At 33.6% G+C, this 16,473-nt stretch overlaps 1 protein-coding gene across 4 annotated transcripts in view; it reads left to right on the top strand.

Moving 5' to 3' along the window:
- LOC106868485 (enhancer of mRNA-decapping protein 4) overlaps positions 1–16,473 on the top strand; it is a 54,946-nt gene that overhangs the window by 6,854 nt on the left and 31,619 nt on the right. For 3 of the 4 annotated variants that reach the window (XM_014913781.2, XM_014913779.2, XM_014913782.2), the window contains 8 exons: positions 634–679; positions 5,090–5,149; positions 5,483–5,594; positions 6,417–6,522; positions 9,061–9,247; positions 10,029–10,182; positions 13,778–13,992; positions 14,605–14,706. In XM_014913781.2, coding sequence (XP_014769267.1) covers positions 634–679; positions 5,090–5,149; positions 5,483–5,594; positions 6,417–6,522; positions 9,061–9,247; positions 10,029–10,182; positions 13,778–13,992; positions 14,605–14,706 — 982 coding nt within the window. The remainder of the gene's footprint in view (positions 1–633; positions 680–5,089; positions 5,150–5,482; positions 5,595–6,416; positions 6,523–9,060; positions 9,248–10,028; positions 10,183–13,777; positions 13,993–14,604; positions 14,707–16,473) is intronic. The other variant, XM_014913783.2, reaches the window with a different exon arrangement.

The following is a 16,473-nucleotide window of genomic DNA, read 5'->3' as shown; positions in this document are numbered from 1 at the left end:
GACGTAAACCCACTAACATCGGTTGTCAAACACATACATATGTATACGATGGACTTCTTTCAGTTTCCATCTACCAAATCCACTCATAAGGCTTTGGTTGGCCCGAGGCTGTAGTAGAAGACACTTGCCCAAGGTGTCATGTAGTGGGACTGAACCTGGAACCATGTGGTTGGTAAGCAAGCTTCCTACCACACAGCCACTCCTATGCCATATTGAATTTAAATGCTGAAATTGTTGGTTTCAAACATAAATATTAAAATATTTACTTAACATCAAATCCCAAATCCAAAAGTATTAGATTAAACAGTCATCCTGAGCAGACTTGATTGGTGTGTTTGCTAATAATTGATAAATTGTCTTGATACAGGTTATACTTTTCATAAGGTTGTAGTTTTTCAAACTGCTGATCTCCTCTTTAGAACATATATTTGCAATATTTATAACTACACTGTTTTGGTCCCTGTCATCAAGTGTTTTATTTCCAGATATGTACACACATTCAGATTGATTTGTATCCATAAAATATCTTGATCTAAGGGATATAAATATGTAGTTTTAAATGCATAAATTAATTACAAATTATTTTTTTTGTTACTTCCTCCTGGCTTTTTATTCATTTTCTTAATTTTTCAGGATCTGTTTGCAATCATAATGGTGGAGCAAATATTGGAGGAGCTAAGTATGTTAACAATTTTATTGTTGTTTGTGTCTTAGAGAATATAACAAATAATTCATCCTTAACCCTTTTGATACCAACCCAGCTGAAACTGCCTCTGGCTCTGTAGTACAAATGTCTTGTTTTCATAAGTTTTGAATTAAAATCTTCCACCAAACTTTAGTCACAATTTATGTACCTAACACTAGCATAATGATAACTAAGTTATTTTACTAAATTCTTTGTTATATTCAAAATTAATTGAAAGAAACATAGAGCATCTAAACAGAAATATGGTAACAAAAAGGTGAAGCTGATTTTGAACTTGCACTGATTCTTTCTACAACTAATTTAATCAAATTGTCTTAATTTTCTGTTTCGAGAGTTTTAATCATACAATGTAGATATGAAATATCTAGGGTTGTCTAAATGTTAACATAATGAATTTCTAAAAATATTAGTGTGTTAATTTTAAGAGAGCTAGAATTTTTTAGTTAAAAAAAAAAACCCAAAAAAAACCCCCAGCTTTTACAAAAGTTTAGCCAGCACATTTGTAATAAATTTCATATCTTTGAATGTAATTTTGTGGATATTTTTTTATCCCTTTAGCATTCAAACAGACCATATCAGGCCCAGATATTCTACCTGTTTTATGTTCAAAACACTTGATTGGGCATTGCACCAATTGTAATTTGCTGTTCCAAGAGTTTTAAAAACTACAATTTGAAATACTAAGTAAACCATAAAACTCATTGGCTGTGAGTTAATATTCACTTTCAGTGAATATGTCTTGTTCATTTTCACTGAAAGTAAATTGTTGTGCATTTGAGCAGAACTCTTAATTCTTCATACCCCAGATCATCTGTCTGTTGAGAGTATGTGCCTGATCATCTTGGAATGTTGTTTTATTCATTTGCTTAACATAATGAATTCAAATCTAGATCCTAACCTTAACCTCCTCCAAAACATGGGAAACATTTACATTTATTACAATATGATTTAGGATTAAAATTAATATTTCCTAAATAACAATGTTTGCTAGTATGCATTGAGATTAGGTGTTTAAAATTTCATAATGGTCATATATTGTTTCTTCTGTTGCAACTACACTTCTTTTGTTTTTCCCCCACCTCAAATCCTATACTAAACACTTTGTTCTTCTTTCCCCAAACTCCTTTCAACCCACATTTTTCTTAATCCTCATCAAGATTAGAAGTTTAATAAAGCAGATTTAGGTATTATGTTATATAGATTGTTATTTAGCTCCAATTCATCCTTCATTTAGCAATACCTTACATGGTACTGGAAGATGTAAAGGATAACTATATTGTTATTCTCTTTGTATGCATTTTAATATATTCATTACATCAGTGGTGTATAGAGATTTTTGTCACAGGGTATACTGCTGTGCTAATCCGACTATTCTTTTCTACTCTAGGCATAAGGCCCAAAATGTTTGGGGAAAAAGGGTGTGATCTTTTCTACTTTAGGCACAAAGCCTGAAGTATGAGTACAGAAACAGATTTTTTCTTCTTGGATACAATGATTTGAATCTGACTTTGTTTCTGTGTGTGTATTAGATTTGAAAGCAAATCATGACCAGATTATGTTCGTGATACTGTATGAACAGAATTATTTATAATTAAAATTTACCAACTTGGGTAGGTATGCATCATGTACCTATGACAAAGGATGAAGCTCCTTCCCAAGTTGTATAGACTCATAAGGGCTGTTTCCTGGTTTCTGTGGTATGTATATTTCTCACTGGACAGGATTCCAGTCTGTTGTAGGATAACTTATTTTTGCCAGCTGGGTGGACTGGAGTAACATGAAATGAAGTGTTTTGCTCAATCACAAGTCCAACATTGTAACCACTAAATCATGTGCCTCCATCACTTACTAGCACACCCAAAATATATACTCTTGCATTATATAGTCATTATTATCATTTATTGAGTACATTGAATTTATTAAGTCTATTTTTATTTTTAGAAATTATAATATTAGACATTTCATTTTTAAAATTCATTAGTTATAAAAGGAACATTATGCAATCAATTAAAAAAATTGACATGTTTTGCTACTATGCAGCATCATATTTTGTACATACGCATCATACACTCTGATCTTCATTGAGAGAGAGAATCCTTTTTTCCAACAGTGGTAATAGCTTTCTAAACTTTGTCCATCTCATCTTTCTTTTGGTTAACTATACTTTTAGAACATCCTCTTCCCCTGTTAAGTCCTCTTAGTAACAAGATCTGACCATTTGAAAGAATTTATATTATGTGTTCTCATGTTAACTACTCCTGTGCATCTATTATATATGAAGCCCTGTTTCTTTGTTGGCCTTCTTGTGCTCTCAGAACACCCACTTCCCTTACGAATCAGTGTGTTGAAGTAACAGAAGCTATCGACTTCTAAGGAGCTTTCCTGGTATAAGGAATATATTTCATGGATGCTTCTACTGCTAACTACTCCTGGGCATCTGCTACATATGAAGTCTTCCTTTGTTGACTTGCTTGTGTTACTACTACACTTCATGTGCAGCCACAATTTATGTTGTTTACAGCAGTGCTTCATCAACTATCTGATGTGGCTTACTGGCAGTTTTTTTCCCAATGTGCCAGGGACTGGTAATATTTCTTAGTAATATTAATTTATACTGGAAACAATATATATAATCATCATCATCATCGTTTAATGTCAGTTTTCCATGGTGACATGGGTTGGACGGTTTGACTGAGGTCTGGATAGCTAGCGGTTGCACCAGGCTCCAATTTGATCTGGCAGTGTTTCTACAGCTGGATGCCCTTCCTAATGCCAACCACTCTGAGAGTGTAGTGGGTGCATTTTACGTGCTACCAGCACAAGAGCCAGTCAGATGGGCCTGGCATCAATCAACGTTCGGATGGTGCTTTTTATGTGCCACCGGTACAGGGGCTAGTCAGCGAGTACTGGCATCGGCCACATTTGGATGGTGCTTTTTACGTGCCATCAGGACAGGAGCCAGTCAGGGGGCACTGGCCACAGCTATGACATAATATATAATATATAATAAAAGTTGACATTTTGTTATCTTATATTTATTTTGTAAACAAATAATACAATATTGCATAAGCATTTTATAATGTTTCTGTCTTTTCTGGAAACAAATCGCGTACTGGCAGCTGACTTATTGAGTATTGTCACCTCTCTGATACAGTAAAGCCTTATTTTCTTTCTTGCTAACTAAAACTTTTGTCATTTCTATGTTTATTTTCAGGCCTTTTGATTCTAGGTTTTGGTGTCACATTTGAAATTTCTTTAATTCTTTGGCTGACTCAGATATGAAGCCTAGGTCATCAGCTGATAGTTTTTCCAATTGCTTGTCTTAAATCCCTCTGTTATGGCCTAGAGAACAATAATGAAAAAAGAGTTGAGAACTGAATTCTGGATACCTATGTGTACACTGAGTTCCTTTAACTCTTACTTTTCTAAAAGTTTATCTTAATGTCATTTTCATGGCTCTTATGCCGTTTCATTTAGTCTCATTCTGTCACCACAAAACTACAGAGCAAGGTATTCTATAAAGGCTTTCTCTAGGATAACAAATACTAGATGTATTGGTTTGATCTTAGGCAAGAACTTGCATACTTATCTCACTTGGAAAAGGATATTGTGGGTACCCTTCCACTTGCTTCTAACTAGGGTATCTCTTGCTCTTGTAGTAGTCAATGATACTATTATACCAGTGATTGTGAATGACACCTCCCTGTATTAGTTTGTCAGATATTTTCAGCATCATAGTGATTGTTTTTAATGGTCCACTTGCTTGTTCCTTCCTTTGCATTCTTAATTGTTCTTTCAACTGTGTAGTTACCAACTTCATTAGCAAGTCTCTCAGTATGGTTTATTTGAGACAGTTTATCTTTCTTCCATATATTCTTCTCATTCAGCAACCTTTCATGGTAATATTTCCATTACTCTTAGAATCAGTGAAGGCAAGTGAGGCATCATAATTCCATAAATATTTTTCCCCAACAATATCTGGATTTGCTTTGATACACTGCTTTATATTCAAGAACACCTTGCATCTCTGGTTCTCTCATCACAGAACATCGGCATACTACTTTTAATGTTTCTCTTTACTATCTATAACTTCTCTTCCATGTAACTGATATTGTTCTTTGCTTTCTTTTTCAATCTTTCCATTCTTTCATGGCTCTAACTGCTGTACCATTCCACCACCATGCCTCATCCGGCTGGAACCTTGTGGGATCCACAATTCCAGTTTGTGGTTTACAGCAATTTCTTTCAAACTTCTAGTTCAGTTACTCATTGGTTCAAAACATTTTGTTAAATATAATTTTATCAGTTTATTAGTGATAATCTTGCATGTATATTTATAATACATATTTTATTATAATTGCAATTGTTTTTTTTATTATTTAGCCATTTAGCACAACCTGCTGCCATTTTTGGTTACCGAAGTTCTAATAACACTCAGAGAATGTAAGCACAACTTTATGAACTTCTATTATATAAATTTTTTCAATTCATGAATACTTTAGTCTGAAAAGAAATGCCAAGTTATAGCTCAATATACAGATTGACATTTGGGTGCATGAATATTATATTAAATACAAACATGTAGGAAAAAAAACATGAAGTTTAATCTTTTGGTACAGTGAAATTATTGTTATTTAAAGTATTTATTCAAATAAAGATATTTGTGTGATGTTAAATGTATATTGTTTAGAATCTAAAGTGATGGAGTTTATATCTTGACTTATATCAAAATAATACAGCCTGAAGAATCATTGAATGTTGACTTTGCTATTACAGAATTCTTGAGGGAAATGATCGTGCTAATACCTTCAGTGTCAAGAGTAAAGAAGTGGAGGTTATTACTAGCAGATTGAGTAGCAATCCAGAAAACCAAGCTGGGAGCAACAAGGTAATTCCTTTTGTATGACTTGTAAAAAATGAATTTATTCTTTTATATTGGAACAAATTTTAAGAATTGTATCTTTTGAGTGCAAATCTATTGTGATAGTAGTTGGTTTTATAAACTATTTTTATGTTGCGTGTAATAATAGAGAGTACAGTATTCATTTCAAGAACTAAAGTGTTTTTTTACTTTTTCATTTAAAAACAAATGGAATTAATAAATTCCTCTTTCAATTGGTTCTTCTTAAGCTTTTTAATTTGTATATGAAGCCATTTGAATCCAGTAAATTGTGTTTAATGTTATAAAGACATTTTACCTGTTCTAGTTAAAATTCTATTCCAAATTTGGTATTTACTTAATAGATTTCTTTTACCATAATTTTTTAAATGACTAAAATGATTTGATAGCCTTTAATGAAAGACTGTCAAATTATTGTTAAAGTTTTTAGGTTTACTTGAACATGAATAATATTTGAATATTTTACCAAAACTTAATTTTTTGTAAATTTATTTGTTGTTACTTGTCCATTCTGATCACTTAAAATGTAGCCAGTTTAATCAGTTTGCCAAGTTGATTGTATTTTATCAGTTCTAAATGCCATAATTTGAACTTAAGTGAACATCTTAGATTAACAGGCTAAGATATTACTCTCATTTAAATTGAATTTACATTGTGAACTGAGGACAATATGTAATGAGGGAAAAAAAGTAAAACCTGATTTCTTATATATAAAATTGATGAAAATAACTGAATAGGAATTTTAAGCATTTAGAAACTTACTTCACATTAAATACTTTTTTCTTTTTTCTTTATTTTTATAATTTTTAGGTGAAAACAACAACAGTTGTGAAATTTGAGTGGGAAGCTCGGAAATATTTAGGCAACCTTGTTGCTGTTCACAGAAATGGTGTGTTTGTTGCTTATTGCCTTCGAGGTGAGGGTCTTCTTTGTTTCAAATATGAAGTGTACTCTTATGAATGTTGGGGCTTCAGCACTAATAGTGGTATATCTGTTTCAAAACATTTTACAAGTTCAGTTTGAGCAAGGGTATTGAAAAACTGGTTCTAGCACCTAAATGGCTAAAAGTAGAGGAGAAAAAACAAAATAGACAGGCTTTTTAAATGATTAAAATATAAATTACCTGTAGTGAGAGAGACTGATAGAGTTTAGAAATAAGCAAAGTATAATTTTTAGAGCAGTGCTGGATTGGATGCTTAATAAAACAAATCTAGTGAGTATTGAACTTCTATTCTTCAGTAATAGCATCCAAAACTGATGTATACTTCAAATTATTTGGGGTCCATTCAAACCACCTGCGTTATATGTGGGGACGTGGTATAGCGAGACGCCTTATAAAGAGAGAGCACTGTAGGAAGAAAATAGAGTGCTAGAGAATGTAAAGGAAGGGAGCCATAGTGGGAGTGTGATTAGAAAAGAATGTAATGTGTGTTTGTGTATGAGAGAGAATGGTTACATGATGGTTGTTGGTGAGGGAATTGAAACATGGTTAAGAGACAAGTACATAATGGTTCATAAGATATTGAATAGAAAACATAACCAAGAGGGTGTTATAGGTGAAACAATGAGAGTGCTCTGTGCAAGAGAGAGTAATAAAAGATAGAATGAACGACAGCTACTTGGTGGCTTGGTGATGAAAGAGGGAGTAATGAAAGCAGAAGTGAGTGATAGGTGTCAGTGAATGATCTACTTGAGGTGATAAAGGTGGAAACGAGAGAGAAAGAATAATGGATAGCAATAGAGATAAATCAGGGTAATGGGTTAGGATTGAAGATTGAATACATTGTCATCTGTCATGCAAGCAGCAGGATAGGAGAGATGGTGTTATTGGTGAATGAGACCCAAATGTAGATATTAAGCATCCCATCTGCCATCGTTGCTTTGATTTTTGTTTGATTTTCAAAGAAGTTTGTGTGGATTGGCTTGTCTTCTCCAGCACAAAAGATCTTTAGCCTTTTGACATCTGCTTTTGCTATTTCTTCTCATTCCTTTCTTCATTTCCCTTTTCCAAAAGTTTTCTCCATTTGGAGTACTTGACACATTTTTACACAGCTGACATCCAATATACACATGGCATGCTCATGTCACCACAGTCTTCTCTCTTTCAGACTATATCTGGTTTGTCTCATATCCAGTTTTTCTCAGTTTATTTATTATGCTCTATTGCTCATGTACACTAACATTACATCATAGCATACCTTTGCTTTATTTTTTTCTTTTGCATATTTTGTATGTCCATGTTTTGCTACCATACAGCAGCAGATTTCATAAACAAGTTTCTTACAGATTTCTCTTTGCTCTGAATGTGAAACCCTTTGTTCCAGCAGGGGTAATTGTTCTCTGAACTTTTCTATCCTGTTCTTATTCTGGCAACTATACTTTGGGGAGCATACACTTTTACTACTATTTAGGCTACCTAATAACTGAAGCTATCAATTTTAGGGAGCCTTGTGGGCTTGGAGGACTAGAATAAAACAGAAGTGAGCTGAGAACTCAGTTTTAATTGAGTCATTCCTGATTGCTAAATTCCTTGCTCAACTCATAACTCTCACCTTGCCTACAACATCTCTCTACTTGACTTGCATGATTATCACAAGCTATTTATCTACACCGAATTTTCTTAGAGTCTACCAGATTATAGTGTAAAACCTTTTCAAAGGCTTTATCCTGGTTTATTAATATTAAGTAGTGTGTCTCTTAGCTAACTTGTCTCATTAAGAAGAGCTGTCAGTGGTACTCTTTCCTGGCATAAATCTGATCTGTATCTTGGCTAGGTTAATTCTCTTTCTAATCAGTTATGCTAACTCAATAGCTTTCATAATCTGGTCCATCAATTTGATACTTTTGTTATTGCTCTTTTGTTTCTCCTTTGTTTTTGTAGCAATTGACAATGATGTAAGTATGTCAACCATTAGATACACTTCACTGTACTACCTGATTGACTATGTGATTGACCTATCTCATCAGTTATTTTCAGCATCTCAGCAACTATCTCTTCATTGCTCAGCTGCCTTCTCTTAGTTGGCTGCACTTGAGGTAGGCCCTCCTTCTCCCATGTAATTTCATTCAACCTCTTATGGTAGCATATGGTTTTTGACATCAGTGAAGGCAAATGCACTGCTATCACCATGTACACACTACTATTTCTATATAATTGCTGGAACTTATTTTATTGAGGGATGAAAGCCAAGTTGTTTTTAGTAATGGTTCTGAAATTAATAACTCTGATGTTGTTCTAACATGAATTGTAATACTCCTCTGTTCATTTAAGTGATGACTACGATTCTAACAATTGATTGTGTGGCACAATCTTTTGAAAAAATCTATATTGTTGTGATTAACCTTCTACTTTCATTTTTATGTAAATAAATAAAAAAAAAACCATTTTATATGTTAATGCCTAATCATGTTTTTTTTTATATTGAAAATAGAAGCACTTTTTATATGTATACAGGTAAATCTGGTGCTAATGTACGCATACTTAATCGGAAAACTGCTGACAGGACATTATTAAAAGATTTCTGTGGACGTGTGACTGACTTGGCTTTTGCTTTCACTGATAAGATATTGCTTGCAGCTATTGATGAAATGGGAAACCTTTATATACATCAAATTACTGGAGCCTCAGAGGGCAAAATTCAGTATCCTTTTGAAACCTGTTTACTTGTTTGGTTGTAATGATTGCATTAATATGAAGCCTTTTATTGTATGAAAAACAAAGAGAATTCTGGAGTTGGGCTTTCTCAATGTTTTAATATGTAAATGGAAACTTTAGGTTCTATCGAGACACAAAGTTGAGAATAAGGGAGATAATAGCATTTATGATAATAAAAATTCCTCAATATTTATTGCCCTTGAATTTTTATGAACTCAGGCGTTTTCAAAGTTTAAATGATTTAAAATTTAGTGATATTTCACCATTAAAATAACACGTTAAACAAGATATTCCACATCTCAAGTTACTCTCGATTATAATCTATTGCTTTCAAAACATCTTGACACTACCATGATGACACTTTTTCTTTTAAGATATCTTTTTTTTCCCAAGTGTATCCTGAGGATATTGAGAAATATTAATAGTTATCATTTATGTATAGAAATCTTTTTTTTTAATTAAATATGTTAATTTGGGAACAGTTTGATATGTATTGCCCTCTATGTAACTTCAGCATGTAGTTTCAAATGTTTAGATAGAAATAGGTATCACCGATGTTAATGACGATTTTCGTTTTTTTTATTTTTTATTTTTCAAGAAGAATCTCATCCATAGTTCTGAAACTATAAGGAGCCATTTTTTTTTGTTGTAAAAAGGTATAATTATTATTCAGTCAATTTGTTGTCACTTTAATTCCTTTTCCCATGATACTAAGTGGGTGAAAGGCTTGTTAACAATTGAATACATTTCCCTTAAACTGTGTTTAGATCAAAATTATTGCTGAACATTGTCTCTTACAATGATAATCAGTCTGAATTTCACAGAGTCTTCTGGTGTCCATACATTCCTGATGAATCTGAAGATGATACTTCTCAGGATAATTCTTTTTCTAAGATGCTTCTTATCACTCATGGAGAAAAGGTTAAGAAATATTATTTTACTACATCCAGCATTATTTTAACTAATTTAAAATTTTTGTTCTTAAATGTTAAATATGTAATTTTATTTTTGAAATTAAAAAGGAAGTACTATTTACGATTTGAGCAACTGGACTTTTAAAAAAAATTTTTGTGGTCTGGAGGAAGAGGCTGCATTGAGTCTTCACAGGTCCTCTGAGATAATTGAAATTAATGCAGTTAATGTTTTTGAAAATTTACAAATCAATGACTGTAGATGAAATGTGTAGGCAGTGAATTCCAGAGAGCAGTGTTCTGTGGTGGAAAGAGGAAAGATTGAGTGTTTAGTGTGGGACCTGAGATTGATAAGGGTGCACATGATAAAGGTGAGGAGTGTTTGAGTGGAGGTGGTATGAGCCAGCTCTGAAGAGCATGTACCATTCAGGTAAAAAAGGAAAAGACCGAGAGGGGTCAGCATGTCTGTGTGTCAGAAGTTACTAGGATTGTGATTACATATCTATTAGTTGAGCGATCTTTCTTTAGAAGTGGTATTTGTGTGTACCATCTCATGTATCAAAGTAGCATGCTATTGTGGATCCCATTGGAGTTTTCTTGAGAGGTAGTAGTTTTTATGGGCTAATGTATTTTCAGTCTTCTGAAGAGGGAGGGTAGTTTTTGTAATGCAGTATTGGCTATATTAGGGATGATATTTTGCCAGAAAAGATATTTGGTGGTAATGAGTTCTAATTTTTGTAACTAGCAGAGATACCCCACATTGCTTGGGATTAAAATGGCATAGCTTGTATATATATTACAGTTTTGTTGAAACAGGTGATACGGGGAAAGTGAAGCATTGAAAATATAACATTCTTTTCTAATTTATGTAGATCAGCTGAACTCAGAGGGATATTTCTCTGGCAGGCTTTGCTTTTCCTTCCTGCAGTTATTTTTTTGGAAGAATAACCTGCCCTCAACTGAGTTGCAACATCTGCTCGGAACTGCAGATGGTCGCACCGCTTGCGAACCCCTCCTGATTTGGTATATAATGTGAATGCATTTACAATGCTCATGTTTACTATATACCAAACCAGGTATCGCCACCATTTATTTACCCGGTCTACCAACCAAATAATAACTCATCATCTGGTTCAGCCGATCCACACTGCCCATGTACTGGTTATAATCAAAGTTCAAAAACAGGGTGCCATTTTCATCTACACGTGGTTGTGCACTGATAGATAGAAAATTTATCTGCCTCTTATCTATGTGGTTGCTAGCAGATTTCCTTTCTGCCATTGAATTATTTTACCACTTTTAAAAAAAATTTTGCTTTTTTTATATCCAACAACAGCCCTTTTCTACTAGCAATTACTGTAGCACACTTTACATTGCCACAGTTTCTAAATCCACCGCAAGTTTGACCGAACTAAAAAATTGGTCAAAAAATAATATACGGCCCTGGTTATGGTATGGAAGTGATAAAATCCAGACCACATCGTACCCTAGGCCATGCTGACTAACATTATTGTCTCTTTTTCCTGTATAAAAGCTAAATCCACAGCAGTACCCAGTATTTGCCTCACAAATTTTCCAAACTTTGATCCCTTATTTCGTGGGCTTTCCTGGCATATACTGTCGGAAGCGTACACTTCCTTTATACCCCACCATGCCCTCATTGACAGATACGTATCTCTCAGGGTTGTAAAATGTTTTATATGCATTTTGAATGTAGTCGATGAGGGGTCTTATTTTAAATAAGGGGTCAAAGTTTGGTTCTCCACGTACTGGAGTACTGCTAGTGTCTCTCACATGTAAAGACTGGTTCAGTTTCACAAATCGTATTTGGGTCATAATACTGGAAACATGCTGATCACCAAAAGGTCCGTGATTGCTCCAGTAATTTGTAATTCTGTCTAATACCCATAATAATATTTATGGCAAAAAGTGCCTGTATTTTATCTACGGTTGTGGGAAGCCACAAGCTATCTTTTTTTCCAGCTTGTTTACATTCTGCATAACGGTTTGTTTCCGCAGTGATTGCTTCAAATGAGCATGCTGGAAAAAATAAGAAGGAAAAGTCTAATGGTTTCGCTTCCTGAGAAAGAGGATGGGTAGACCCTGTCTCCTCAGAAAAATTGTTAATAAAAACATTAAAAATATTTTTACTCCATTCTGATGTAAAATCATCCTCGCTGTTGATGTTGCTGTCGCTGCTTTCAGTTTCTTCAGAATTGCTGCATTTGTTTTCGGATACAGAAATATCTGATTCATTTTCGTCCACCATGTGCTTTTGTACCTCATTCATTCTTTTCCTCGATATCTCCATATCTTCCGTTGAAAAGCCTTCAAATTCGGAATCACTGCTTGATAGCATGAAACTCCTTTCTATTTTCAAAGTTGAAAAAAATGAACGCTGAAAAAATGTGGAAAAAAAATCTTCTAAAATTCACTGAGTTCAAATCTCACGCTAAACAATGTTGGATACAATAACTCAACTGTTTACAAAGTGGAATCTTGTGTTTTAACGAATGTACAAATGAGATTTGGGTTCAAATTTACATTTAAATAACGATGGGTACTCTTGGCCAGCTATGGCTGGGTTGGTCTTACGAACCAAAAACTTTTTGGGCCGGCTACTGCCGGGTTAGTAACGAAAGGGTTAATAACATATCTAACGTGGAAATACATACACTCATCGACACTCATACACTTACATATACTCACAGACACATACTCATATACAAAATGTGACATCATGGTTGAGCTGTTTGGAAATGCATAGGGAACAGTCAGACAAAGAATGCTTGTTAGTTGCCACATATGTATACGTATGTGTAGCTGTGTGTGTGTTCAACATATCTAATGCAGAAACACTCACACACATACACACTCATACAAAATGTGATTTGATTGTTGTCATGGTATAAAATGTCCTGTAGTATAGTTGACTATAGAAAGATTATCTCTATATACTGTTTTAAACAAAATGAAAAAAAATTACATGTTGACACTTGTGGGGTGTAAAATTTGATATGATTTGATCGAGCCATTTGAGAATGCATAGGGAACAGACAGGGAGACAAGAAGTTTTATATATATATAGGTATGCTTGAAGGGTTTTAGTTTTGTATTGTTCATATTTAGGACGGATGGAATGTGATAATGTTTTCTTGGTGTGTGCAGTGATTGTGTCTTTGTGCTTTGGAAGGAGACAAACTATAATTCGTGTGGATGTGGTTTTGAGGTGCCTTGGCTGCATTTTGTTGATGCTTGAGTGTGGAAGATTGGTGGAGAATGAACAGTTGTATTATTTGTGTAAAAGAGTGGAGTTTGTTGGTGATGATGGCAAGCTTATAATTGATGTCTATAAGGAAGAAGGTGAAGGAGAAAAATGAATCTTAGTGGTACAGCTTAATTGATAGGTTGTTCAGAGAGAGGCATCCTTCAGCACAATCTGTGGTGATGTAAGAGATGAGTAAAACCCAAGCCAAATTCATGCATGTAACTTCTATAATTTACTGATCATGATTCAATTATGAACATTAAACTTCAGTTTTGTTAAATTGAAGTAGAAGAGTAGATTTAAAATTTTTTATCTAAATTGTTTGTCTTTCCTTTAGGCTGAAATATGGAATGTAGACATGGTATGCCAAAAATATGGCACAGATAGTGTAATATCTAACGAAGTAACTTGTGGTGTGCTGCGAATCAACAGTCATACAAAGCCTATTGCAGATGCAGCATTTTCACCTGATGGATCAGCACTTGCTACAGCCAGTATGGATGGCATGGTTAAATTTTTCCAGATCACCATGAATGAAGGTCCATCTCCCAGGTAAGAATTATTAATGTTTTCTTTTTATCTAGGATAATTATCTATTTATGAAAAGGTAAAATGTATTAAGTTATTGTTTGTAACTTGTATAATTCAGATCTGCCGAATAGAGCAGCTACATTGACTCAGTTAATATAGTGTTAGAAAGCTGTAATAAATTTTTATTTAGTAACCTGTTTAGTGGAGGTTTGCTTAACACTGGAAAATTGGGTCTGGCATTGTTTTTGTTGATTGTTCTAATTTCTTGAAACGATTAGCTATTCAATACCCTTCAATGAATGTTTAGTATATGTTATTAAACATCTTCAACAACATTTATCATCAGATGTCTCAAAGAAATATTAAATTTTTATGCGCTTAGAATATAACATACTCTTAGTTCAGATATATTGTTGATATACCAAGTTTTCTTTGAATGCTATTTAAATATGTTCACTTTTAAAAAAAAATTCAATTTAATTTTGTATTATAATTATTTGTTCAAAAAATTTGAGTAATATTTTTAGTACTCATTGTAGGTGTCTCTTACTAACAAACATTGGTTTAGTGACTCAGTTGAATATGTTAAATTTTGGTGTTATAAAGTTATATATGTTTTAAACATGAAACTAGTAATTCCTGTAATTTCAGAAGACTCCATGAGTGGTCACCTCATGGAGGACAGCCCCTTTCTTGTCTTTTCTTCCTTGATGATCACCAGAACCCTCATCCTGAGTGAGTATACAATCTTTCTATTTCTTTTAGATTCTTATGATTATTGTTAGCAATAAAGACTGATCAGCATTCGCACTGTAAACCCTAAAGCTTATTTTCCCTTATTCTGTCAGGCTTTTAGAATTATAAGTTGTATATTCTCCATGTTCCTGGAAGAACACCTCTCTTGGATAAAAACTGTCTTGTGCTTCACTTTTATTATCTATACTATATATAAAACAGAGATGTGTGTGTAATCGCTTTTCACGTGAAATCGACTTCACCAAATGCTTTCATACTTGTGATGCATGAATAATTTGACCTCAGATAAATGTTAGGCTCTTCATTTGACTTTTTAAAATTAAAAATAAATAATATTGCTTTATATTTAAGATTCACTTCTTTAAAAAGCTTCCTCAATGTCAACTTCCGGTATTGACGTAACAATGGCAAAAAGCTTCACTCTCTATTTTATGTGTTCGTGTGTATGAGAGAGAGAGAGTAAATACTACATACACACCGCTCTCTCACTCTGTCTCACACATACACACGCACACACACACACACACCCCTTGACTCACTCACACTCTGTCAATTACAAACACACACATACATAAATGTATACAAACATATTTACAAAGACAAACGTGTGTATGCGCGTGCGTGCGTGTTTGTAAGAGAGAGAGTGTGAGTGAGTCAAGGGCTCTGTTGTCATATGCATACATCCAAAGAGGTATGTATATTTATGCATGAACGTATACATGACAACAAACCTCTCTCTCTCACTCACACTCTGTCTCTTACAAACACACACATACATAAATGTATACAAACATATTTACAAAGACACACGTGTGTATGCGCACGCGCATGCGTGCGTGCGTGGGGGGTTCCACAATCGCCATTTATTTCAATTACTCTTGTGAGGATATTCACGTAAATCATTTTTTTCATTTAATCCCCATTTTAATTTTCGTAAAAGTTTCCAAGTACCAATGAGGCTTTTTGGCACATCTTCAATTTTCCCCATTCATGAGAGGCGACCAGCCATCATTCATCTGAGAGTCCATCTACAGAATGTCCTCAAATTTCTATACAGCATATTTTGCCTTTTTTTCTTCAAGTATATAAGCAACAATTTCACTCCTGAGCAACGCTGGGTGCCTCTGCTACTATTCCTATAAAGCTCTAGTAAATACTGATTAATACTATTTAAGCAGCTGTAATATAATTTACCTTGCTTGAGATATATAATTTTTTATGCAATACCAATTAGTGTAAAAAAGATGTACACAACAAATAAATAGTAAAGTGAAGCAAAAATAGAGCAGGATATCATATGGTAATATACATAAGTTTATGTATTGCTTATCCTATTTTGAACAATTTTGAAACGTTTTCCATATTACCTGACTGTTACTATTTTACCCTTACAGCTAGGAACTCTAAAGGGAAATGTTTATTTAAAAGATGTTTGCTGGTCCTGAAAGTTCAATGATTTTGTGTGTGTGTGCGTGTGAAAAACATACACATACACTCACAATTTACAAAAGAGCTACTAATAGTTTCATGCTTTAGAGATATAATAATTTGGCTGATTTATATAGCATGCCATGTATCTTTAAAGCATAAAACTATTAATAGCTCTTTTGTGTATATTAAACATTTATCTATCACTGGATGGAGTACTTTTCTTTATCCATCATACCCATAACAGAGCTGTAAACTAATATATATATATACATACATATATATACATACATACATATATATATTTCTATATATATA

This window comes from Octopus bimaculoides, chromosome 1 (genome assembly GCF_001194135.2).
Source record: "Octopus bimaculoides isolate UCB-OBI-ISO-001 chromosome 1, ASM119413v2, whole genome shotgun sequence".
In the NCBI taxonomy this organism is placed as follows: domain Eukaryota; kingdom Metazoa; phylum Mollusca; class Cephalopoda; order Octopoda; family Octopodidae; genus Octopus; species Octopus bimaculoides.
Note: the sequence above shows the minus strand (reverse complement) of the source record. Positions and strands in the feature narration are given on the sequence as shown.